Source organism: Scyliorhinus canicula, chromosome 12, assembly GCF_902713615.1.
Source record: "Scyliorhinus canicula chromosome 12, sScyCan1.1, whole genome shotgun sequence".
NCBI lineage: Eukaryota > Metazoa > Chordata > Chondrichthyes > Carcharhiniformes > Scyliorhinidae > Scyliorhinus > Scyliorhinus canicula.
In genome coordinates, this window is record NC_052157.1 from 124,742,396 (window position 1) to 124,767,601 (window position 25,206).

Genomic DNA, 25,206 nt, shown 5'->3' on the forward strand with positions numbered 1-25,206 from the left:
TTGGGCCTCATACCATTGTAGTTTCCTTTATTTAGAATCGGGACCCTAGTCTCAGAATCAACTAAGTCACTCTCCATCTTGATAAAGAGTTCTGTAATATTATGGCCACTCATCCAAGGAGCCTCGCACAACTAGATTGTCAAATATTCCTTTCTCATTACACAATACCCAGTCTAGTTCGTTCCTCGCTATTATTGGTCCAGAAAACCATCCTGTGCACGCTTGGAATTCTTCCTCTACGGTATTGTAACTGATTTGAGTTGCCCAATCTACATTCAGATTAAAGTCACGAATATTACAGATGTTCTTTTATCGCATGCATCTCTAATTTCCTGCTGAATGCCATTCCCAACATCACCAATATAGCTTGGGTCTACATACTACCCCACTAACGTTTCTTTACTCCTTGGTGTTTCTCAGCTCTACTCAACATCGTTGGAGCTAATGTCCTTTATCACTATTGCGTTAAGTTACTCTTAAATCAACCTTCGCCTCGTTGGTCACCCTGTAACCATGTCTCCATAATCAAGACTATATCATACCCGTTTATATCTATTTGCGGGATTAATTCATCCACTTTATTGTGAATGCTGAGTGCATTAAGGCACAAAGCCTTAACATTCCTTGTCCTATTCCCAGTATTTTGCACTGTGGCCCTGTTTGATTCTGGCTCTTTATTTATTTGCCTATCACTTTTCTTATTTCCCTTTCTGTCTTTTGTTCTTGCCTGTGTTTCTCCCTCCTCAGACTCCTTGTATAGGTTCCCATCCCCCTGCCATTTTCGTTGAAACCCTCTCCAACCGCTCTCGTAAATGCAAGGACACAGAGTCCTGGTCCTGTCTAGATGTAACCCATCCAGTTTGAACTGGTCCCAATATCCCAAGAATCCGAAACCCTCCTTCTCGCACCATCTCTTCATCTATGTATTCATCTGATATAACTTCATTGCAGTGTTAATGTAAGCCTACTTGTGACAGTAATTAAAAATTATTATTATTATTCTCTGACTAGCATGTGGCACTGGCAGTGATCTTAAAATCACTACCTTTGAGGTCCTACTTTTCAACGTACTTCCTAACTCCCTATATTCTGCTTTTGGAACTTCATTCCTTTAGGTCGTTTGTACCACGACCATTGGCTGGTTACCCTCTCCCTCCAGAATGTCTTGTAGCCGCTCTGAGACATCCTTAATCCGAGCACCAGGAAGGCAAAATACCATCCTGGAGTCTCGTTTGTGGCTACAGAAACACCTGCCTATTTCCGTTACAATTGAATCCCCTATGATTATTCCATTTCCACATTTTTGTACTCCTCCCCTGTGCAGCAGAGCCAGCCATGGCTGTTGCTACTTTCCCCTGAGAGCCCATTTTCCTCCCAACAATATCCAAAGCGGTATATCTGTTTTACAGGGAAATGGCCACAGGGGTTTTCCTGCACTGTCTACCTCATCCTCTTGCTCCACCTGGTGGTCAGCCATTCCTTTGCTGCCTGTGGAGTCTTAGTCTGTGGTGTGACTCCTCTCTATATGTGCTATCCACGTTACTATCTGCTTCACGGATGCTCCACTGTGACCCCAGCTGCCGCTCCAGCTCTGAAACCTGGGCTTCCAGGAGCTGCAGCTGGAGACACTTCCTGCACAGATGTTGGCCCTGGGCACTTGAAATGTTCCCGGCTTCCCACATAGAGAGAGAGGAGCACGCCACGCCTTTAAGCTCTCCTGCCAAGTCTTATCCTCTTAAATTATAACCTATAGGTCTGGCCATCAAAAGCTCCCATCCCCAAACTTGATCTGTTAACCTGGCCCAGAACATTGCCCATGTTTTCATCAATGAACAGATAGTTAAAATGACAGAGAGTAGGAATAGATGAGTTGAGGTTAGCACTCTGTTCCAAGTGAGAGGCTGCAATGACCTGTGTTGGGGCTTTGCTTACTTACAATCTATATTACTAACTTAGATGTGACCTATTGTGATGTAACCAGATGATTGTTACTACAACTCAGATTATGATTGTGATTATTACCCATCAGTCCAATCACTCCTGCGTGGCCTATTAAACAAGACCAGCTTTTCCGATGTTTCCCAGCAAACTCTGGTTTCCTGACTGCAAGAAATACCGTGCCTATTTGCTGTGCTTTCTTCCATTTTCCAACTTTCCTTTGGCAATGGTTTAGATCACAAGTCTTTACCTGATATAAGTTTAATTGATGGTATAATTTGTACCCACAATTACAAGTCTACCTCTTTTGTATCATTTATGTGAATGTACATTGATCTCTGGAACCCCCCCACTGCCGCCACCACCGCCACCACCACCACAAACAACTCCCTATTTGAAATTTTCATCCTCGTACTCAAATCCATTCATGGCCTCAATCACCCTTATCTTTGTCACTTCCTCCAGCACCCTGCCCTCTCACCCTATCAGACCTTCCATACCTCGGTTTCTGGCATCTTGCATTATCCCCATCCCTAAAATAAAAATTAGGTTTAGCTACCATCACTAACACCCTCAGAATTATTATCTTTTAAATTTATCATTTTGATTTCCAACTTGGGTGGCAGTTTTTGGGGGTGATAACATGATAACACCTGCATTTATATAGTGTTATCAATTTTAGATTGGCTAAATTAACTCTCTACGCAAGTGATTAGCACTGCTGACTCACAGCGCCAAGGACCCGGTTTCAAGTCCAAAGATGTGCGGGTTAGGTGGATTGGCCATGCTAAATTGTCCTTAGTCTGCAGGATAGGCTATGGGGTTATGGGGATAGGGTAAGGTGGACGGGGGAGTGGACATGGGTAGAGTGCTCTTTCAGAGGGTCGGTGCAGACTCGATGGATCGAATGGTTTTCTTCTGAATTGTAGGGATTCTATGATTCATTTGTTTGCCCTGATGTGATGTTTAGTCAGTTCCCTCCATTAGGTAAATTAGATAAAGTTCAGTGAGTGCCTTGATTTATTCACCCTGATTTATTGCCCCCTCCATATATTAACAATAGTTTTGACATGTAAACACTTTAACACCAGTTCAGTACTGCTCAATTGCATTGTTACTTCCAATTTTAAAACAAAATCCCACAGCATCATCATCTCGTAAACTGAGATTTATTGAGCGTTGCTGTAGATTAAGTGAGGCGTCTGGATATTTGTCAGTCACAACTGATTTGTTTGTTGGTATATTTGATTGGCACTTAAATTTGGTTGATTCTCACGTTTTGATTTTTTTCCTTCTCTCCAGGAAGAACTGTTTGAGACGACGAGTGAAGAAGAATCTGGAGCGGAAGATGAAAATGAAGCTGCTTCTGTCATTGACCTAGAGGACCTGGGCAATGTTATGAACAATATGAAACAAGCAAAGGTATGGGCCCATTTATCATTCTGTTCGGTACTGATACAATTAACCAAGGCTGGCCTCAGTCAATCAGAGCTCTTGCGCAAATATAAACTTAAGTTTCAGGAAGACTGCTTTCAGGACAAAGTGGAGATTGCCTTAATTTTACGTTATTTTCTCCATCTGTGGTTTGACATACTGATCAATTATAACTGAGTCTCTAAGTTCAAGTCAGAGCATCCACAATCCTATTCGATTTACCTGCAATGTGGATGATCTTGAGCGACACAGTTGAAGAAACATTCCAATTGAATTCTCCACAAAGGTCAAAGGACTCTGGTTGGCATAGACTGTGGTGTCTCTCTATCCATTTTGGACATAATTCTAAAAGTTTTTGATAACCAGTAGTAAATCTAGGGTTGCTTCTTCTACTGTGGAACACCATTTCTGATGTTTGCTCATTTTTTTGACAAAGTACCTGATTGGTGTCTCTATTCCTGATTCATCCTCCTGGAGGAGGATCTTGAGGCCATCAGCCTCGATATCTACTTTAAATACCTGGTTGAAGTCTGAACTGCTAGCATTGGCTTATTTCTTAAAATGGCTTCAGCTTCGGTCCATACAATTTTTGCTTTTTTCTGTAGTAGGTCTGTCAGCAGGGCAGCGATAGTACTGATGTTTGGGACGAACCTGTGGTAGAACCCACACATCTATGTGCCACTGAAGATAGTTAACCTCCCCAAGCTTCTTTGCTACTCTGTGCAGGCTACTAAAGCGGGATCTTTGGGGTTCATCCAATATTGGTTGGAACACTAGCATGTAATCTCCTGGCTGAAAAATTCAGGCTCTGGCATGTCTGATTGCCTGTTTTGTCAGTTTGCGATATTTTTGGGTGTTCTCGAGTCACGTCACAGGCTCTTGTGAGTTGCTCACAGAACCTGGTTATGCAGTCTTAACATGGAGACTTCCTCCTTCTGTTCTAAAATTTTCTCTGTGATTAGTTAAGGGTTATCAAGCAGTTATTAATTCACTTACGTTGGAATGAACAAGTCCTAACTTTTTCTAGCATGTTTAGTGGATTTCTATCATGTAAATACTGTAACTTTAAGTGTGTTTGAATGCTGAATCAAGTGAAGCTTCTGGAACAGCAGGGCAACACGGAAAGCAAATTCTTTAATTCCACATTTAATTGCCCATTTATGGTTTTTGGAAATTGCTCTCTGATTTTGGGAGCGGTCATCCTTGAGTGCTGTTATTTCCATTGCAAGGCCTTGGCCATTGTAACAGCAACGGTCCCAGAACAGATTCCTGTGTAATAACACTGGTTACCTTGTGATGAGACAGAGCACTTACCGCCCTTTAGTTTGAATTTGTGGAAGCAATTTATCAGCCATTCTATAGATCTTAACTGCCCTTGTCAGAAAACACAGATAAACGAGATTGACTCTGCTATTCTTATCCAATACCTTGGTTATTCTCACAAGGAATTTCAATAGGTCTGTCAGCTGTGATCTATTCTTGATAGCTGTACTCTTCAACTATTCAGTTTTAGAGTACTGTAGAAGACAGTAAAGCACTTATGCTCTGGGGATGTTAAATTTACTGGCCTGTGATTGCTAGATTCAAAACATTCTCCTGCTTTAAAGTTGGAACTACATTTGCCATCTCGTAACCCTCAGATATTTCTGCAGGGTTTATGGTACCCTGGAGAAATGTCCTTAAATTACATGAGGATTTTAGAATGTGTATTATCTGCTGCAAGAGTATTGTGGATATTTAATCTTTTCGGATTCTGCATGGCAATTTTTATCCACATCCATATGTTATGGATCACTTGGCCTCCTTTGCTATGTCTGGAATGTATCGGTAGTCATCCTTTGTGAAAACTGAAGAATCTATTCTTAATGGGAAAGTTATTTCTCTGTCTTCCTCATATTATTTAATGTTTTAGTCCAATTTGTCATTTAATAAACTTTCCTGTTAGATTTTTTTTTCTATTAATGTTGTCTGGTGACTAGTTTCTTTCTCGACATGTATTACTTTGTTTATAGGTCCCCTTATTTTTTTTTCTAAGAATCATACCCCTCTGTATTTTTTACATGTGTCTTTTAACACCCCCTGGTGTTGGCCTGAAAGATGTTTGGTCAATGCAATTAAACATTTGAGCTTCAGGAAAATTATCTGTTCCTCTGGTCTTTCCAAAAATCAGACAAAATGTAAATGCCAGTCTTGAAGTTCCTCATCCCAAAATTGCTACTTTTAAAACTGGCAATTGAATTAAATCAGTGAATGGTGAATTTTTAGTTTGAGCGAGAGAAAACTTTGTTTAATATATCTGTAAAGGTTTTCTATGGTGTTTGAAACAAAAAAAACAGGATTACATTGAGACCCTGTCTGGGGGGAAAAATGAATCAAATCCCACCACCTGATTCACAGTGCTAACAGAGAGCTAGTAAGAGAATCAGATATTCGTGTCACTGAGGTAGAAGACCATGTCACTCTATTTACCTTGTGTTGTCTTTCTTGGATGTTAAATTTTAAGTCTTAGTGGTAGATTATTGGTTGCTTGATGACTGATGAACTTTGTAAGATTGCTTTGAACAAAGGTACTGCTCTAATAAATACATTGATATCCAGCCAGAATCATGAACCTGTCATGCCTGGATATTTTAATTAAAATTTTCTGCCTATTCCTTCCACTGGAGGATGTTTCTACATTTATAAATCCCGAAAGCTATAAATAAATTCCCAGTGCATCGAATGCTGCTGGTAAAGTTCTCCATGCAGTTTTAATAAATAGATTGCAGATTGAGATTTAGTTTTTTCTGATGTAATATCAAGTCAATACTCTCTTGGGCACTAAATGGTGCTGTTGTTCCTGCAAACTCCTGGCTCCCAGCTTGTTTTCTCTTGACACAAGATGGCGCTGCTGTTCCTTTCCCAAATCTACTTTTGGCCATTGAAGTTATAAAGTAGAAATTTAGGAAGAAATAAAAGTTTTATTATCCTTTTATTTTATTTTGTGTTTATCCAATCTGTAGCTCACCTCAGCTTCCTTTATAGGTCCTGGAATTCTCCCTTTCAGTTGGCAACATCCGATTCCACTCCGCCCCATCCCAAACTTGTTTTCTTCTTGTTTTGGGCTTTGGGTGCCCTACCTTGGATCACTGTTCCCTCTGAGATGCACAACTGGGCAGCAACCTGAAAGTCCTCCTGCAGGCCACGCATAAGTCGGTCCATTTATGTCACTGTGCACAGTGGGAATGCAGAAAATTTAACACTGTTAAATTGGCCACACATTTCCAAAACATGTACAGGGTACTGTTATGTGATGTGTTCTTCTATCTCAGATTCTAGGCACAGGACTTGGTTCTCAGACAGACTGCAGACATACTCTGGTACCTGCTTAACAATTGGAACTGCCATAAGCAGGTTACAAAGTAGGCACATTGCACTTGGCATGAATCCAACATCTCTCTCAAGAGTTGAATGCATGGCTGACAAGGGTCAGTGATACATCATCACCTACGTCATATATTAGCATATCTCAGCTGTTAACCCTTGCACTACACCTCCTCCCAAGTATGCTAGCTACCTTTAAAAATAACATTAACTACCTTTTAACAATAACATGAAACTATGTTTTTAACTATTTACTTTCTTCTTTAATATGGCTGCATATAGAACAACAGCTATAATTTGACATCAAGTTGGTCAAGCCAGGATATTATGTCAGGAGTGGAGGTGTGTATCGCTGTAATACCTCCGTCGTATTTATGAGTCGGGCATTGAGTCATTATGTGTTCCATGGTCTTCTAGGTAACCAGTCGCAGAGTTCTTAATTTTCCACTATTTACATTGCATGTCTGTAACTTCCTATTTACAACCACAGATTATATCAAGCTCCAATTCCGACTCTTCCCAGATTACAGACCTGGGAGATTCACTCTCGCACACTCATCCCTCAAAGAAGATAACTTGCACATGAGGGTTTTCTTCTGCATCTGATAGGACATCTCCATCTGCAGAATAGGGAAGCACTTAACATCACTGTTGTCAGCAGAGCTGGGAAGCCGAGTGTAGGTTGCAGAGTGACTTAGCAGCGAGGACAACAAATGAACAAATATTCAATGAAAGACTGATCCAAAGGAGAAGACTGGAGAGAATAAACTGTTAGACCTCCTGTGACTAGAAGAGAAGAACTTGGGACACTCTGAGGAACTTATTGCTCCCTAGAAAGACGCTGGGAAGAAGCTTCAGAAAAGTAATGATGTTAAATTTCAAAAAGACTGTCACAGCTGTATCTTCCATTGCTGTATCAAAGACTGAAAAGACATTTGAATATCTGAGATTGCATTGAACTTAGACGATGAAAGGGACAATGACCGACTTCCCGCAAGACTGTCAGAAAAGAAGAGATGATTTCCCAATGATATTTCTGGAGAGCTGTCTACTTTTTGTCGGCAGGGAGCCATACTTCTGCCTGGATGTGGTTGCTCCACCATGGGCAATGGGAACATTTGCTGAGAATATGGAGACAAGATAACCTCACCTGTGGAATATCCTTTGTGGATAACAGGACATGAGCTGGGCAATACATCAGCAGATAGCAGATTCAGTGGATTAAGATTTCAATGTTGCTCAGCCATTGAAAGTATAGCTGATTCTTTGAAAATGACATTAGAGACTTCATATGGTATGAACATTAACAGGAAAGATGAATTATTCTTTAGGATCTCAACATCCAGTGGTTCAATCTGTACTGCAAGGGATTCTTCCTCATCACTCTCTGGGAAGAGCCACTTCATGTCTTCATGGGAATGGTCACCGTCTGGTGCAGTACTTTCTGTATCCACCACTTCTGACCTTATTTCATGATTAACTGAGGGATTCATTATTTCAGTTTCTGCCCTAGGAGTAATGGATAGTGTCTCTGTGAAAGGGAGGTCATTGCTGTTGATTGTATAAATTTTCTCAGCTTCTGAAGACTGAATTTCCGTTGCTTCTGCAGAAGAACATAGAAGATTGTTGCATGATGGACAGTGCTTTATGGTTTCGTCTTCGAATAAAATTATTGGATTTGCAGAAATGCTTGAAATGCCCAGTTTTCCCCACTGGAAGGATCCCAAGCCCCCTGCTTGGCGGTCTTGGCACCTGCTGGGTTTTCTTTCATGTAATTTGCCTAATTTGGTCTACTTGACGCAGGTATGAGGATTGCCCATTTGGCAGGCTTTCAGAGAAGTGGATTCGTTGGCTACCCAATCTACAGAGTCACCTGAAGCCACCGAGTCGCCACGATTTATAGCCTGATTAAATGCTCTAAGCTTGGCCTGCCTCACACAGTGGGCCACTTGATCAATAAATAATAGGGATTCCTTGGTTGGTGTCAAGGTTTTAACAATGAAATCACAAAGTTCAAGTTTTGGTTCCTTTTCATGAAGACCTGACACTGCTCGGTACCACAGAAAATTGAGTTTCCATACATCCCACTTCTCTGTGGTCCTTGGGGCAGTCAAATGGATGGTGCATGCTCAGCCACTGAAAGCATAGCTGATTCTTTGAAAATGGCATCAGAGACTTCATATGGTGTGTCCATCAACAGGAAAGATGTATTATTCTTTAGGATATGAAGGTGAATAAATCACCTGGACTGGATGGACTACACCCCAGGGTTCTAAAAGAGAGAGCTCAGGAGATTGTGAAGGCATTGGTGATGATCTTTCAGGAATCACTGCAGGCAGGAAGGGTCCCAGAGGACTGGGAAGTGGCTAATGTAACACCCCTGTTTTAAGAAGGGAGGGAAGCAGAAGATGGGAAATTATAGGCCGGTTAGCCTGACTTTGGTCATTGGTAAGATTTTAGAGTCCATTATTAAAAAAGAGATCGCAGAGTACTTGGAGGTGCATGATAAAATAGGACTGAGTCAACAAGGCTTTGTCAAAGGGAGGTCATGTCTGACAAATCTGTTAGAGTTCTTTGAGGAAGTAACAAGGAAGTTAGACAAAGAGAACCAGTGGACGTGATCTATTTAAATTTCCAGAAGGCCTTTAACAAGGTGTCACATAGGAGACTGTTAAGTAAGTAAGTGCCCATGGTGTTCAAGGTAAGATCCTGGCATGGATAGAGGATTGGCTGACTGGCAGAAGGCAGCGAGTAGGGATAAAGGTTTTCTTTTTCAGGATGGCAGCCGGTGACTAGTGGTGTACCTCGGGTTGGTGCTGGGACCACAACGTTTCACAATATACATTCATGATCTGGAGGAAGGAACTGAAGGCACTGTTGCTAAGTTTGCAGATGATACAAAGATCTGTAGAGGGGCAGCTAGTACTGAGGAAGCAGGTGGGCTGCAGAAGGACTTGGACAAGCTAGGAGAGTGGGCAAAGAAGTGGCAGATGTAATATAATGTGGAAAAGTGTGAAGTTATGTACTTTAGAAGGAGAAATGGAGGCATAGACTATTTTCTAAATGGGAAGATACTCAGGAAATCAGAAGCACAAAGGGACTTGGGAGTCCTTGTTCACGATTCTCTTAGGGTTAACGTGTAGGTTCAGTCGGCAGTTAAGAAGGCAAATGCAATGTTAGCATTCATGTCGAGAGGGCTAGAATACAAGACCAGGGATGTATGTCTGAGGCTATATAAGGCTCTGGTCAGACCCCATTTGGAGCCCTGTATCTAAGGAAGGATGTGCTGACCTTGGAAAGGGTCCAGAGGAGGTTCACAAGAATGATCTCTGGAATGAAGAGCTTGTCGTATGAGGAACAGTTGAGGACTTTGGGTCTGTACTCATTGGAGTTTAGAAGGATTAGGGTGGGATCTTATTGAAACTTACGGGACACTGCGTGGCCTGGATAGAGTGGACATGGAGAGGATGTTTCCACTTCTCGGAAAAACAAGAAGCAGAGGACACAATCTCAGACTAGGGATGATCCTTTAAAACAGAGATGAGGAATTTCTTCAGCCAGAGGGTGGTGAATCTGTGGAACTCTTTGCAACAGAAGGCTGTGGAGGCCAAATTACTGAGTGTCTTTAAGACCAAGATAGATAGGTTTTTGATCAACAAGGGGATCGGGGGTTATGGGGAGAAGGCAGGAGAACGGGGATAAGAAAAATATCAGCCACAATTGAATGGTGGAGCAGACTCAATGGGCCGAGTGGCCTAATTCTGCTCCTTTCTCTTATGGTCTTTTGGTCTTATCTCAGTATCCAGCAGATCACTCCATACTGCAAGGGATTCTTCCTCATCTCTCTGGTGCACTCTCCATGTGTAGTCATCGTTACTCCTCTCCAGTGCTTAAGCTGCTTTCAAATGTTTCTTCTTTCTGTGGTTCCTTCCTTAACATCAATGTGTTGTTTTACATCGATGTTTCCATCACTGCCACATCACATGCTGTGAGATGTGTTCTATCTCAGACTCCAGGCGTAGGACATGGTTCTCAGACAGACTGTAGACACTCTCTGATATCTGGTTAACACTTGTCTATTGGTAAGATGCTAAACAGCTTAGACTAGGTACATTGGCCCTCAGCATGACTCCAACCTCTCTCTTTCACGTTTAATGACTAGTGTCAGTGGTATATCAGCTACACCTACATTAGCAGACCTCATCTGTTACCCTTACACAACAGGTACATTGCCATTGACCACTTACTAACCTGATAAGGTTTTGATCTTTGTGGCAGTTTCAGAAGGAACTCTCGCCTCTTTCCTTGCCATCTGAGGCCTTGGGCCTCTGGCATTAAGCTGACTAACTAGCATTTACAATGCTTTATGTCACTTATGCTCAAGTGCCCAAGGGCGGCAAGCTGGCACAGTGGCTAGCACTGCTGCCTCATAGCGCTAGGTTCAATTCCAAGTGTGGAATTGGGCAAGTGTCTGCGTGGAGTTTGCACTTTCTCCCCGTGTCTGCTTGGGTTTCCTTTGGGTGCTTTGGTTTCCTTCCACATTCCACAGATGTGCAGGTTAGGTGAATTGACCATGCTAAAATAAATTGCTTCCGAGGGTCCAGGGATGTGCAGGTTAGGTGGGATTAAGGAGCTGGGGTGAGGGAGTGGGCATCGTAGAGTGCTCTTTCAAAGGGTCGGTGCAGATTTAATGGGCTGAATGGCCTTCTGCACTGCAGGAATTCTATGATTCTATTCTATGAAAATGAAAATGAAAATCGCTTATTGTCACGAGTAGGCTTCAATGAAGTTACTGTGAAAAGCCCCTAGTCGCCACATTCCGGCGCCTGTCCGGGGAGGCTGGTACGGGAATCTATGAATCTATGGACAATGGACATCTTGTAGATGTAATGGATCTGGACTTCCAGAAGGCATTTGACAAGGTGTTGCATAGGGTGCTATCACATGGGATTACAGGTAATTTATTACCTTGGATAGAAGACTGACGAACCAACAGAAGGCAGAGAGTCGGGATGAATGGGTCTCTTTTTGGTTGGCAAGATGTAACTAGCAGGGTGCCACAGGGTTCGGTCCTCAGGCCACAACTATTTACAATATATATTAATGACTTGGAGGGATAGAAGGTACTATAGCCAGATTTGCAGATGACACTAAAATAGGTGGGATAGTAAGTTGCAATGAAATAATAAGAAATTTACAAATGGATATGGATAGGTTAGGCGATTGGGCCAAAATTTGGCAGATGGAGTTTAATGTGGATAAGCGTGAAGTTATCCATTTTGGTTGGAAAAATGGAAAGGCAACTTATTATCTTAATGGAGAGTGACTTCAGTGTAGAGGGATCTGGGTGTCCCCGTGCCTGAATCTCTGAAAACTAGTATGCAGGTACAGAAGGTAATAAGGAAGGTAAATGGAATTTTGGCCTTTATAGCTAATGTTATAGAGAATAAAAGTAGGGAAGTAATGCTGCAACTGTACAAGGCATTGGTGAGACCACACATGGAGTACTGTGTACAGTTTTGGTCTTATTTCAGGAGGGAGTTCAGAGGAGGTTTACTGGATTGAATCCAGAGATAATGTGATAATTATTATATAATAATATAATCTCCAAAATGATATAAATGGGTTGGTGAAGTGGGCGATAAAGTGGCAGGTGGAATTTAACACAAGTGTGAGGTCATGCATTTAGGGAGGTCAAACAGTTATAGGGAGTACACAATAAATATACTAAGAGGGGAAGATGAAGTAAGAGATATTGGCGTACAAATACACAGGTCCCTAAAGACAGCAGTTCAAGTGGACAAGATTGTAAAGAAAGCATATGGAATGCTCTCATTCATTGGCAGAGGTATAAAATATAAAAGTAAGGATATAATGTTGGAATTGTATAAAACACTGGTGAGGCCACAACTGGAGTATTGTGTGAAATTCTGGTCACATTATAGGAAGGATATAATTGCTCTGGAGAGAATGCAGAGGAAGTTTACAAGAATGTTGCCAGGCCTAGAATAGTGTAACTCCAAGGACAGATTGGAGAGGTTGGGGTTATTTTCCTTTGGAACAAAGAAGGCTGAGGGGTGACTTAATTGAGGTGTCTAAAATTATGAGGGGAAGAGGTAGAGTGGACAGGATGAAATTGGTGGAGAATTCTAGAACCAGGGAACAGCATTTCAAGATAAGTGGAAGAAGGTGTAGAGGGGACATGAGGAAGAACTTTTTTTACACAGAGGGTAGTGGGAATTCCACTGCCCGAATTAGTGGTGGAGGCAGAGTCGCACAGCCCTTTTTAAAAAAAAAAGTACCTGGATCTGCACCTTAAGTGCTGTAAGCTACAGGGCTATGGAGCGGGTGCAAGAAAGGTGGGATTAGAAAGTGCACCTGATGGTCCTCGACCTGGCATAGACAAGATGGGCTGAATGGCTTCCTGTGCTGTAACCTTTCTATGGTTCTATGAGGGACATGGTGGTGCAGTGGTTAACACTGCTGCCTCACGCCGCTGAGGACCCGGGTTCAATCCTGGCCCCGAGTCACTGTCTGTGTGGAGTTTGCTTATTCTACGTGTCTGCGTGGGTTTCACCCGCAACCCAAAGATGTGCAGATTAGATGGATTGGCCACGCTAAATTGCCCCTTAATTGGAAAAAAATAATTGGGTCCTCTTAAATTTATGAAAAAAAAGGGTAGCAGATTTAAAACAGAGATGACGAGAAATTACTTCTCTCAAAGGTTCTGTGTCATTCACTACCCCAGAATGCAGAGGATGCTGGGACTTTGAATAATTTCAAGGAGGATCTAGACAGATTTTTAATTAGTAATGGATTGGAGGGTTATGGAGAATGGGCAAGAAAGTGGAGTTGAGGCCAAGAGATCAACCAGGATCATATTGAAAGGCGGAGTGCGCCCGAGGGGCTGAATTGCCTACTCCTCCTCCTAGTTCTTGTGTTCTATTCTAAATTTATAATGTTTGAGGGTTGGAGAGAAGTGGAGCCAGGATGAGAGTATTTTGCATAGTGGTGTGAAGCTCGAGCAACAAGGTGGATAATGGGTGGCATAAATGGGGTATTCGGGTCAGGGCAAGGATAGAAAGAGAAGTGATCAGGCATGAGCTGGTGCTAAGAGAAGTGATGGGAAACCGTAAGGGTAGGACATATGATAAGAGCATGTGAATGGGGCATATGCAGGTGGCACAAAGGGATTTGCAGTGGATAAAGGTTGAGTGATGGAGGAGCAATTAGGCTGTGATGGGGTGAGAGTTATCAAGAGAAGGAAAGCATATGGCTGAGGAATACAGTAAAATCTCAAAGCACATTGAACATGAGAAAGAGAAATAACAACAGGAAAATGGGTAAGACTATATATCCGCCATTGGCTATCGGGCAGATCTAGTTGTTTAAAGAAAAGTTAATGTTCTACATTTACCTGTTATTATTCTAAAATAGTCTAATCCCCTCAATCATTTGCTCATCAGCTCAATTGCACCTCCACTTCTCCCATTCCCTCTGACTTACACTAATAATGTACTACGTGTCTTTCATTGACTGAGAACCTTCTCAAAGTATCAGACCTATTTTCTGTCGCACTGCTATGGTCTTGTGGTTTCAGTCGCATGTTGTTGATTGATTGGCTCAGAGTTCGCAAATCAGAATGAAGGTAAGAAACATGTGCATCAAAAGCAATGCAAATAAACGGAGGAAAAATACCAGTGGGAAACTAATGAACAATTGCAGAAATAAAACATTCTGAACGACCATTCTGAACTAGGTGCTGAGTCAATCTGATCATTCAGAATACTTATTCCGAGTCTACTTCAGATTGTAACTGAAATTTAACTTGTGAAAGGTTCACAACATAAATGCATATTTAACGAAGCGTTTTAAGATTCCTTTACGCGATGTGAGCATCGCTGGCTGGGCCAGCATTTATTGCCTCCATTTCAGAGGGCATTTGAGAGTCAACTACATTGCTGCGAGTTTTGAGTCACACGTAGGCCAGAACAGGTAAGGATCACCGATTTCCTTCCCGAAAGGACGCTAGTTAACCAGATGAGTTGTTACGGCAATCGACAATGGTTTCATGGTCATCATTGGACTTCTAATTCCAGATTTTTTATTGAATTCAAATTTCACCATCTGCCGTGGTGGGATTTTACCTGGGTATCTGAATTAGATCTGTCCACAGTGCTAACCACTGTGCTACCATGCCACCCATAAATATATCAATGTCCAGTGACAATTCTACTTCGCAACCGCTTCCCTACTGAGATGTTGAGATTGTTTGTTGACAGAGATATCGCCACTGATCTCCCCAGAGTTGTTCTTTCCCATGAGGTATGGTCCAACTTAGAAGCTCTGAGATTGACTTCAAAATGTCTTTGTATCTAAGTTTGGTATGTCCTATGGTGCAGGTTCCCATGCTCAGCTGGCTGTAGTTTTGTTATGCAGGAACGCTCCATGCGAACCATATGGTTAAGCCAGCAGAGCTCTGATGAACAATTTGTCAATACTATAAAAACTGTTTATCTATATTGTACTTCTTTAAAAAGAAAATGCATTCCTCTCCCTTGAGCACGGGTGAGGTCCCGGAGGACTGGAGAATTGCTAATGTTGTCCCTTTGTTTAAGAGGGTAGCAGGGAAAATCCAGGGAATTACAGACCTGTGAGCTTGACGTCAGTGGTAGGCAAACTGTTGGAGAAGATACTGAGGGATAGGATCTATTCACATCTGGAAGAAAATAGACTTATCAGTGATAGGCAGCATTGTTTTGTGCAGGGAAGGTCATGTCTTACAAACCTAATAGAATTCTTTGAGGAAGTGACAAAGTTAATTGATGAGGGAAGGGCTGTAGATGTCATATACATGGACTTTAGTAAGGCGTTTGATAAGGTTTCCCATGGCAGGTTGATGGCAAAAGTGAAGTCGTATGGGGTTCAGGGTATACTAGCTAGATGGATAAAGAACTGGCTGGGCAACAGGAGACAGAGAGTAGTGGTGGAAGGGAGTGTCTCAAAATGGAGAAGGGTGACTAGTGGTGTTTCACAGGGATCCGTGCTCGGACCACTGTTGTTTGTGATCTACATAAATGACCTGGAGGAAGGTATAGGTGGTCTGATTAGCAAGTTTGCAGATGATACTAAGATTGGTGGAGTTGCAGATAGCGAGGAGGACTATCAGAGAATACAACAAAATATAGATAGATTGGAGAGTTGGGCAGAGAAATGGCAGATGGAGTTCAATCCAGGCAAATGCGAGGTGATGCATTTTGGAAGATCAAATTAAAAAGCGGACTATATGGTCAATGGAAGGGTCCTGGGGAAAATTCATGTACAGAGAGATCTGGGAGTTCAGGTCCATTGTACCCTGAAGGTGGCAACGCAGGTTGATAGAGTGGTCAAGAAGGCATACAGCATGCTTGCCTTCATCGGACAGGGTATTGAGTACAAGAGTAGGCAGGTCATTGTATAGGACTTTGGTTAGGCCACATTTGGAATACTGCATGCAGTTCTGGTCGCCACATTACCAGAAGGATGTGGATGATTTGGAGAGGGTGCAGAGGAGGTTCACCAGAATGTTGCCTGGTATGGAGGGTGCTAGCTGTGAAGAAAGGTTGAGTAGATTAGGATCGTTGGAAAGACGGAGGTTGAGGAGGGACCTGATTGAAGTATACAAAATTGAGAGGTTTGGACAGGGTGGATAGCAACAAGCTTTTTCCAAGAGTGGGGGTGTCAGTTACAAGGGGTCACGATTTCAAGGTGAGAGGGGGAAAGTTTAAGGGAGATGTGCGTGGAAAGTTTTTTACGCAGAGGGTGGTGGGTGCCTGGAACGCTTTACCAGCGGAGGTGGTAGAGGCGGGCACGATAGCATCATTTAAGAGGCATCTAGACAGTTATATGAACGGGCAGGAACAGAGGGAAGTAGACCTTGGAAAATAGGAGACAGGTTTAGATAAAGGATCTGGATCATAGAACATAGAACATAGAACGATACAGCGCAGTACAGGCCCTTCGGCCCTCGATGTTGCACCGACATGGAAAAAAAAAACTAAAGGCCATCTAACCTACACTATGCCCTTATCATCCATATGCTTGTCCAATAAATTTTTAAATGCCCTCAATGTTGGCGAGTTCACTACTGTTGCAGGTAGGGCATTCCACGGCCTCACCACTCTTTGCGTAAAAAACCCACCTCTGACCTCTGTCCTATATCTATTACCCCTCAATTTAAGGCTATGTCCCCTCGTGCTAGCCACCTCCATCCGCGGGAGAAGGCTCTCGCTGTCCACCCTATCTAACCCTCTGATCATTTTGTATGCCTCTATTAAGTCACCTCTTAACCTTCTTCTCTCTAACGAAAACAACCTCAAGTCCATCAGCCTTTCCTCATAAGATTTTCCCTCCATACCAGGCAACATCCTGGTAAATCTCCTCTGCACCCGTTCCAAAGCTTCCACGTCCTTCCTATAATGAGGCGACCAGAACTGTACGCAATACTCCAAATGCGGCCGTACCAGAGTTTGGTACAGCTGCATCATGACCTCATGGCTCCGGAACTCAATCCCTCTACCAATAAAGGCCAACACACCATAGGCCTTCTTCACAACCCTATCAACCTGGGTGGCAACTTTCAGGGATCTATGTACATGGACACCGAGATCCCTCTGCTCATCCACACTACCAAGAATTTTACCATTAGCCAAATATTCCGCATTCCTGTTATTCTTTCCAAAGTGAATCACCTCACACTTCTCCACATTAAACTCCATTTGCCACCTCTCAGCCCAGCTCTGCAGCTTATCTATGTCCCTCTGTAACCTGCAACATCCTTCCGCACTGTCTACAACTCCACCGACTTTAGTGTCGTCTGCAAATTTACTCACCCATCCTTCTGCGCCCTCCTCTAGGTCATTTATAAAAATGACAAACAGCAACGGCCCCAGAACAGATCCTTGTGGTACGCCACTCGTAACTGCACTCCATTCTGAACATTTCCCATCAACTACCACTCTCTGTCTTCTTTCAACTAGCCAATTTCTGATCCACATCTCTAAATCACCCTCAATCCCCAGCCTCCGTATTTTCTGCAATAGCCGACCGTGGGGAACCTTATCAAACGCTTTACTGAAATCCATATACACCACATCAACTGCTCTACCCTCGTCTACCTGTTCAGTCACCTTCTCAAAGAACTCGATAAGGTTTGTGAGGCATGACCTACCCTTCATAAAACCATGCTGACTATCCCTAATCATATTATTCCTATCTAGATGATTATAAATCGTATCTTTTATAATCCTCTCCAAGACTTTACCCACCACAGACGTTAGGCTCACCGGCCTATAGTTACCGGGGTTATCTCTACTCCCCTTCTTGAACAAAGGGACCACATTTGCTATCCTCCAGTCCTCTGGCACTATTCCTGTAGCCAATGATGACCTAAAAATCAAAGCCAAAGGCTCAGCAATCTCTTCCCTGGCTTCCCAGAGAATCCTAGGATAAATCCCATCCGGCCCCGGGGACTTATCTATTTTCACCTTGTCCAGAATTGCCAACACTTCTTCCCTACGCACCTCAATGCCATCTATTCTAATAGCCTGGGTCTCAGCATTCTCCTCCACAATATTATCTTTTTCTTGAGTGAATACTGACGAAAAGTATTCATTTAGTATCTCGCTTATCTCCTCCGCCTCCACACACAACTTCCCACCACTGTCCTTGACTGGCCCTACTCTTACCCTAGTCATTCTTTTATTCCTGACATACCTATAGAAAGCTTTTGGGTTTTCCTTGATCCTACCTGCCAAAGACTTCTCATGTCCCCTCCTTGCTCGTCTCAGCTCTCTCTTTAGATCCTTCCTCGCTTCCTTGTAACTATCAAGCGCCCCAACTGAAACTTCACGCCTCATCTTCACATAGGCCTCCTTCTTCCTCTTAACAAGAGATTCCACTTCTTTGGTAAACCACGGTTCCCTCGCTCGACCCCTTCCTCCCTGCCTGACTGGTACGTACTTATCAAGAACATGCAATAGCTGTTCCTTGAACAAGCTCCACATATCCAGTGTGCCCAACCCTTGCAGCCTACTTCTCCAACCAACACATCCTAAGTCATGTCTAATGGCATCATAATTGCCCTTCCCCCAGCTATAACTCTTGCTTTGCGGGGTATACTTATCCCTTTCCATCACTAACGTAAAGGTCACCGAATTGTGGTCACTGTCTCCAAAGTGTTCACCTACCTCCAGATCTAACACCTGGCCTGGTTCATTACCCAAAACCAAATCCAAAGTGGCCTCACCTCTTGTTGGCCTGTCAACATATTGTGTCAGAAAACCCTCCTGCACACATTGTACAAAGAACGACCCATCCAATGTACTCGAACTATATCTTTTCCAGTCAATATTAGGAAAGTTAAAGTCTCCCATAACAACTACCCTGTTACTTTCGCTCTTTTCCAGAATCATCTTCGCCATCCTTTCCTCTACATCTCTAGAACTATTAGGTGGCCTATAGAAAACTCCCAACAGGGTGACCTCTCCTTTCCTGTTTCTAACCTCAGCCCATACTACCTCGGAAGAAGAGTCCCCATCTTGCATCCTTTCTACCACCGTAATACTGTCCTTGACTAGCAGCGCCACACCTCCCCCTCTTTTGCCCCCTTCTCTGACCTTACTAAAGCACCTAAACCCCGGAACCTGCAACAACCATTCCTGTCCCTGCTCTATCCATGTCTCTGAAATGGCCACAACATCGAAGTCCCAGGTACCAACCCATGCTGCCAGTTCCCCTATCTTATTTCGTATACTCCTGGCATTGAAATAGACACACTTCAAACCACAGACCGGAACACTGCCGCCCTCCTGCGAAGTCAAAACTGTGCTCCTGACCTCTCTACTCTCAATCTCTCGCACCCCAAAACTACAATCCAGGTTCCCATGCCCCTGCTGAATTAGTTTAAACCCCCCCAAAGAGTACTAACAAATCTCCCCCCCAGGATATTGGTGCCCCTCAGGTTCAGATGTAGACCATCCTGTCTATAGAGGTCCCACCTTCCCCAGAAAGAGCCCCAGTTATCCAGAAATCTGAATCCCTCCCGCCTGCACCATCCCTGTAGCCACGTGTTTAATTGCTCTCTCTCCCTATTCCTCATCTCACTATCACGTGGCACGGGCAACAACCCAGAGATAACAACTCTGTTTGTTCTCACTCTGAGCTTCCATCCTAGCTCCCTAAAGGCCTGCCTGACATCCTTGTCCCCTTTCCTACCTATGTCGTTAGTGCCAATGTGGACTACGACTTGGGGCTGCTCCCCCTCCCCCTTAAGGACCCGGAAAACACGATCCGAGACATCACGTACCCTTGCACCTGGGAGGCAACATACCATACGTGAGTCTCTCTCGCTCCCACAAAATCTCCTATCTGTGCCCCTGACTATTGAGTCCCCAATTACTAATGTTCTACTCCTTTCCCCCCTTCCCTTCTGAGCAACAGGGACAGACTCCGTGCCAGAGGCCCGTACCCCATGGCTTACCCCTGGTAAGTCGTCCCCCCCACAAGTATCCAAAACGGTATACTTGTTACTCAGGGGAACGACCGCAGGGGGTCCCTGCACTGACTGCTTCTTCCCAGTCCCTCTTACAGTTACCCATCTATCTCCAGTCTTTGGTGTAACTACTTCCCTGAAGCTCCTATCTATGACCCCCTCTGCCTCCCGAATGATCCGAAGTTCATCCAGCTCAAGCTCCAGGTCCCTAACACGGTTTTTGAGGAGCTGGATCGGCGCAGGCTGGGAGGGCCGAAGGGCCTGTTCCTGTGCTGTAATTTTCTTTGTTCTTCTTTGTTCTTTGTTCTCAAGTCTCCAAATTGCAAAAGACCTCAGTGTACAATATTTATATGATAGAACCATCATGCTGTAAATTGTGTTAATTCTTAATTCAGTTTCCTATGGTCTTGTAGGAGGAAAGAGCAGCGGCCAAAAAAGCTGTGAGAAGAAAAGCATCAAAGTATGCCATCGGAAAAAAAGAAATAGCAGAACCAAGAGAAATGATCACTCCAGCACTTAGGAATGCACTCACAAAGCAAGGTATGATCGTTAAAAGGGTACATCTGTCTGACCTGACCTTTCGGATTTTCCACATTAGGAAAGTCTAAAGTTTGTTCAAAGTTCAAAAGGAAATACTGTTTTATACAAAAAAAGTAGATCACTGATGAGATCTGCGCTTCTGTTATTGCATATTTCTGTGACGCAGCACATGCAACTAAACATGCAGAAATTTTGACTACACATCTCAGGTGCAAAATAATTTGTGTATTTATTGATCGATTATAAAAGGAGTTCTTGTCACAGAATTTAAAACATTCTCAATTTAGCCCCTGCCTGCGGAAGTCTTTTTCGAGATAATTGTCCTTATTAATTACGGATAAATTGAATTCAAAACACAGTAACAGTTTCTATGCACAGAACAATACAAGCTGCGCAGTTTAAGATAGAATGAGAAACTAGCAAATAGATAAGATAGGATAGTCAATAGCTGAGAATGATTCTAGAAAAACATTATGGTCCGTAACCATGACTTTTTAAGGCGTTTGTAATCAACCTAAGTCACTCTATTCCTTGCCCGTGTAACGCGTCAATTAGTTTCAGTCAATCTTTAATACATTTGATTTGATCAGCGGGTTGTCAAATCACAAAGCAACATTATTTCATCAAACTTAAAATTAACATTTATGTTGCTTCTGGAAATTCTTCAGTGGGGCTTTATCATATATTGGCATATGACATTTGTGCTTATCATATAATGGTATGTGTTTTATCCAGGGCATGTAATTGGGTGATGGCTAATTTCTTTCGGACAAAGGATCGTTCATAGGAGTTCTAGTGTCAACCTGACCTTGTTAGAAATGTTGCATTTGCCTAGTTCTTTTGCAAGTTGTCTGCCTTTTCAAACAGATATTTATTTTGCACAATCATGATGGAATCCATTTTGAATGGCTTATGATTGAGATATCAAATCAATTATTAATTCAACTATTAATTAACCCTCTTTTACCTATAAGAAATAGTTAGCTTCCTTCATGGTCAGTTTTGTGTGTCTCATTCTTTTGTGTCGATTTCCCCCACTCCATCTCTGTTTTCCGAATCTTTTTTCCTATAATACAAAATAATAATCTTTATTAGTGTCACAAGCACGCTTACATTAACACTGCAATGAAGTTACAGTCAAAATCCCCACACTATGTCGCCTGTTTGGGTACACTGAGGGAGAATTCAGAATGTCCAGTTCACCTAACTAGCACGTCTTTCGGCACTTGTGAGAGGAAACAGGAGCACCCGGAGGAAGCCCACGCAGACACGGTGAAAACATAGAACATACAGTGCAGAAGGAGGCCATTAGGCTCATCGAGTCTGCACCGACCCACATAAGCCCTCACTTCCACCCTATCCCCGTAACCCAATAAACCCTCCTAATCATTTTGGTCACTAAGGGCAATTTATCATGGCCAATCCACCTACACCTGCCCTTCTATGGACTGTGGGAGGAAACCGGAGCACTCTGAGGAAACCCACGCAGACATGGAGAGAACGTGCAGACTCTGCGCAGTCAGTGACCCAGCAGGGAATCGAACCTGAGACCCTGGCGCTGTGTAGCCACAGTGCTATCCACTTGTGCTGCCCATGCAGACTTTGCACGGGGAGTGACCCAAGCTGGGAATCAAACCTGGTCCCTGGCGCTGTGAAGCAACTGTGCTACCACTGTGCTGCCATGCTGCCCATAAATAGTTCATTATCTTTTTTTATTTATGTTTAAACTATGGAATAAAATTTGAAAATCATTGAAGTTACACCAGTATGTCCCTAATCACGTAGCTGAGTATAAATTGACCTGTGTAAAGTGTTGTCTCATTAAGTAAAAATAATCACAAAGCCTAGAGCATTGTGACCTTTTAGTATCTAGCTACAAACCTGTTGAGTTTAAGATTGTATCTCATGCAATTAGGTGTGTGTTCAACAGTGAAAGACTGTTTGGTGTCACCAGAGCACATTTAATCAACTGACGTGCTAAAATCGAGCTTCCTGTTCCCAACACTAATCTGACAGTCGAGAGTTGGAATTTGTTTCCGTAGTTTAACAGTTTAATAAATCCTTGTATTATTTTATTAAAGCAATAACCTTATGCATAATTTCATTTAACCCCCTGCGACCCAAACTCTTTCCCAATGTGATCTCATTTTAACGCATGAAAATTCATGTGACCCCAGCGCCAGCTTAAACAACAGAGCAGTAAAACTGCACATTAACGTTAAGGATATAATTGAGAAGAGTTTTTATTATAGATGAACATATAATACATCATATGAATATAAAAAGTACTTTGTAAAAATGTTTTTCATACACCCACACACACTTGTAAAAGTGCCCCCTGATGTCAAAGAAAGAGTACTTTGAGCTCACCGTCCATCCCTTGCTGGAATTGATCCAATGGGTCCACGGCTGTCCCTTCGGAGCCCCCGAGTGGGCGATCTCTCCGCAGACACTGTTGTTGCCTCAGAGGAGGGAGAGTGTACAACCCCAATGTGATCTCTGTGACCCCCATCAGGAGTTGCAACCCACAGTTTGGAAATTGTTGACTTAATTATTCATTCCTTGTGTAATTTTTTAGTAACCTGTTTAACTGACAATGAGATCATCTATCTACTGAAATCTATTAATCTCCCATCACTGCATAGATGTCTCTGAAATATTCCACAGATTTTGCTTGAGCTGCCCTTATTGATCACTGTGTGAATATGTGCTTTTTAAAAATAAATTGAAAGTACCCAATTCATTTGGCTTTCAATTAAGGGGCAATTTAGCGTGGCCAATCCATCTGCCCTGCATATAATAATCTTTAATAGTGTCACAAGTAGGCTTCAATTAACACTGCAATGAAGTTACTGTGAAAATCTCCTAGTTGCCACATTCCGGCACCTGTTAGGGTACACAGGGGGAGAATTCTGAATGCCCAATTCACCTAACAAGCATGTCTTTCGGGACTTGTGAGAGGAAGCTGAGCACCCGAAGGAAACCCTGCAGACACAGGGAGAAGGTGCACACCATGCACAGATAGTGACCTAAGCCAGGAATCAAACCCAGGTCCTCTGCGCCGTGAGGCAGCAGTGCTAACCACTGTGCCATCGTGCCGGCCTGTGAATATGTGCTTTTGACAATGGTGTGAATTTGTCTTTTAGCAGTTTGGACCCATAATCTTTTTACCTCCGTTCTGGTCTCACTGAAATAATGCTCATAATTTTTTCTACTAATTAATCTTAATATCTCTTGAAGGTATCCAATTATTCACTTTATTTCAAAGCTGAAGAAGCTTAGCCTTTTCTGATTGCCCCATTCTCTTGAGATCAAGGATCAACCACTACAACTCCCCCTTGTGTTGAGATGAACAAAGTTGAAGCAGTGTTAAAGTTGTGGCCTGAGCAGAACTCTGAACAGTTTTAGCGTACTTCAGACCTACATACAGTCTATTTAGTTGTTAGTGTTGCTTCTTCACATTCTGCTTTGTTTATTTGATGCTCTCTGTTTTGCTTGTTTGCTGCTCTACAATGACAGGATATGGTCACTCTCCAACGTTTTTTCAGCCTCTTGCCTCATATCACTCATAGATCATAGAATTTACAGTGCAGAAGGAGGCCATTTGGCCCATCATGTCTGCATCGGCTCTTTGAAACAGCACCCTACCCAAGCCCACACCTCCACCCTATCCCCACAACCCAGTAACCCCACCCAACACTAAGGGCAATTTTGGACACTAAGGCCTGCACATCTTTGGACTGTGGGAGGAAACCGGAGCACCCGGAGGAAACCCACGCACACACGGGGAGAACGTGCAGACTCCGCACAGACAGTGACCCAAGCCGGGAATCAAACCTGGGACCCTGGAGCTGTGAAGCAGTTGTGCTAACCACCATGCTCCCGTGCTGTCCCCATCTTTTCATCCAATATACAATGTGCTTATTTCTATATTGAATGCCATCTGCCATTCATAGAATAGAATCACTACAGTGGAGGGGGAGGCCATTTGGCCCATTGAGTTTGCACCAACCCTCTGAAAGAGCACCCTACCGAGGCACACGCCCCCACCCTATCCACGTAACCCAGTAACCTCATTTAACCTTTTGCCTTAAGGGACAATTTATCATTGCCAATCCACATAACCTGCACATCATTGGACTGTGGAAGGAAACCGGAACACCGGGAGGAAACCCATGCAGACATGGGAAGAATGTGCAAACTCCGCACAGTCACATAAGGTCAGAATCAAACCTGGGTCCCTGGCATTGTGTGCCACTGTCTAGGTCATTTGTACATTTATCTAGGTCACACGATACTTGGGGATGAGGAAGGCTCTTTAGTTCATGTTAATACATCCAATCTTTCTTCCTTCTCCCCATTGTTGAACCTAGTTGCTTTTTACACGACTCTATTTTTTT

At 43.1% G+C, this 25,206-nt stretch overlaps 1 protein-coding gene across 1 annotated transcript in view; it reads left to right on the forward strand.

Moving 5' to 3' along the window:
• The window catches only part of tyw1 (tRNA-yW synthesizing protein 1 homolog (S. cerevisiae)), a 154,524-nt gene that overhangs the window by 10,933 nt on the left and 118,385 nt on the right, over positions 1-25,206 (forward strand). The window contains exons 7-8 of the mRNA XM_038814048.1: positions 3,241-3,360; positions 20,680-20,806. Coding sequence (XP_038669976.1) covers positions 3,241-3,360; positions 20,680-20,806 — 247 coding nt within the window. The remainder of the gene's footprint in view (positions 1-3,240; positions 3,361-20,679; positions 20,807-25,206) is intronic.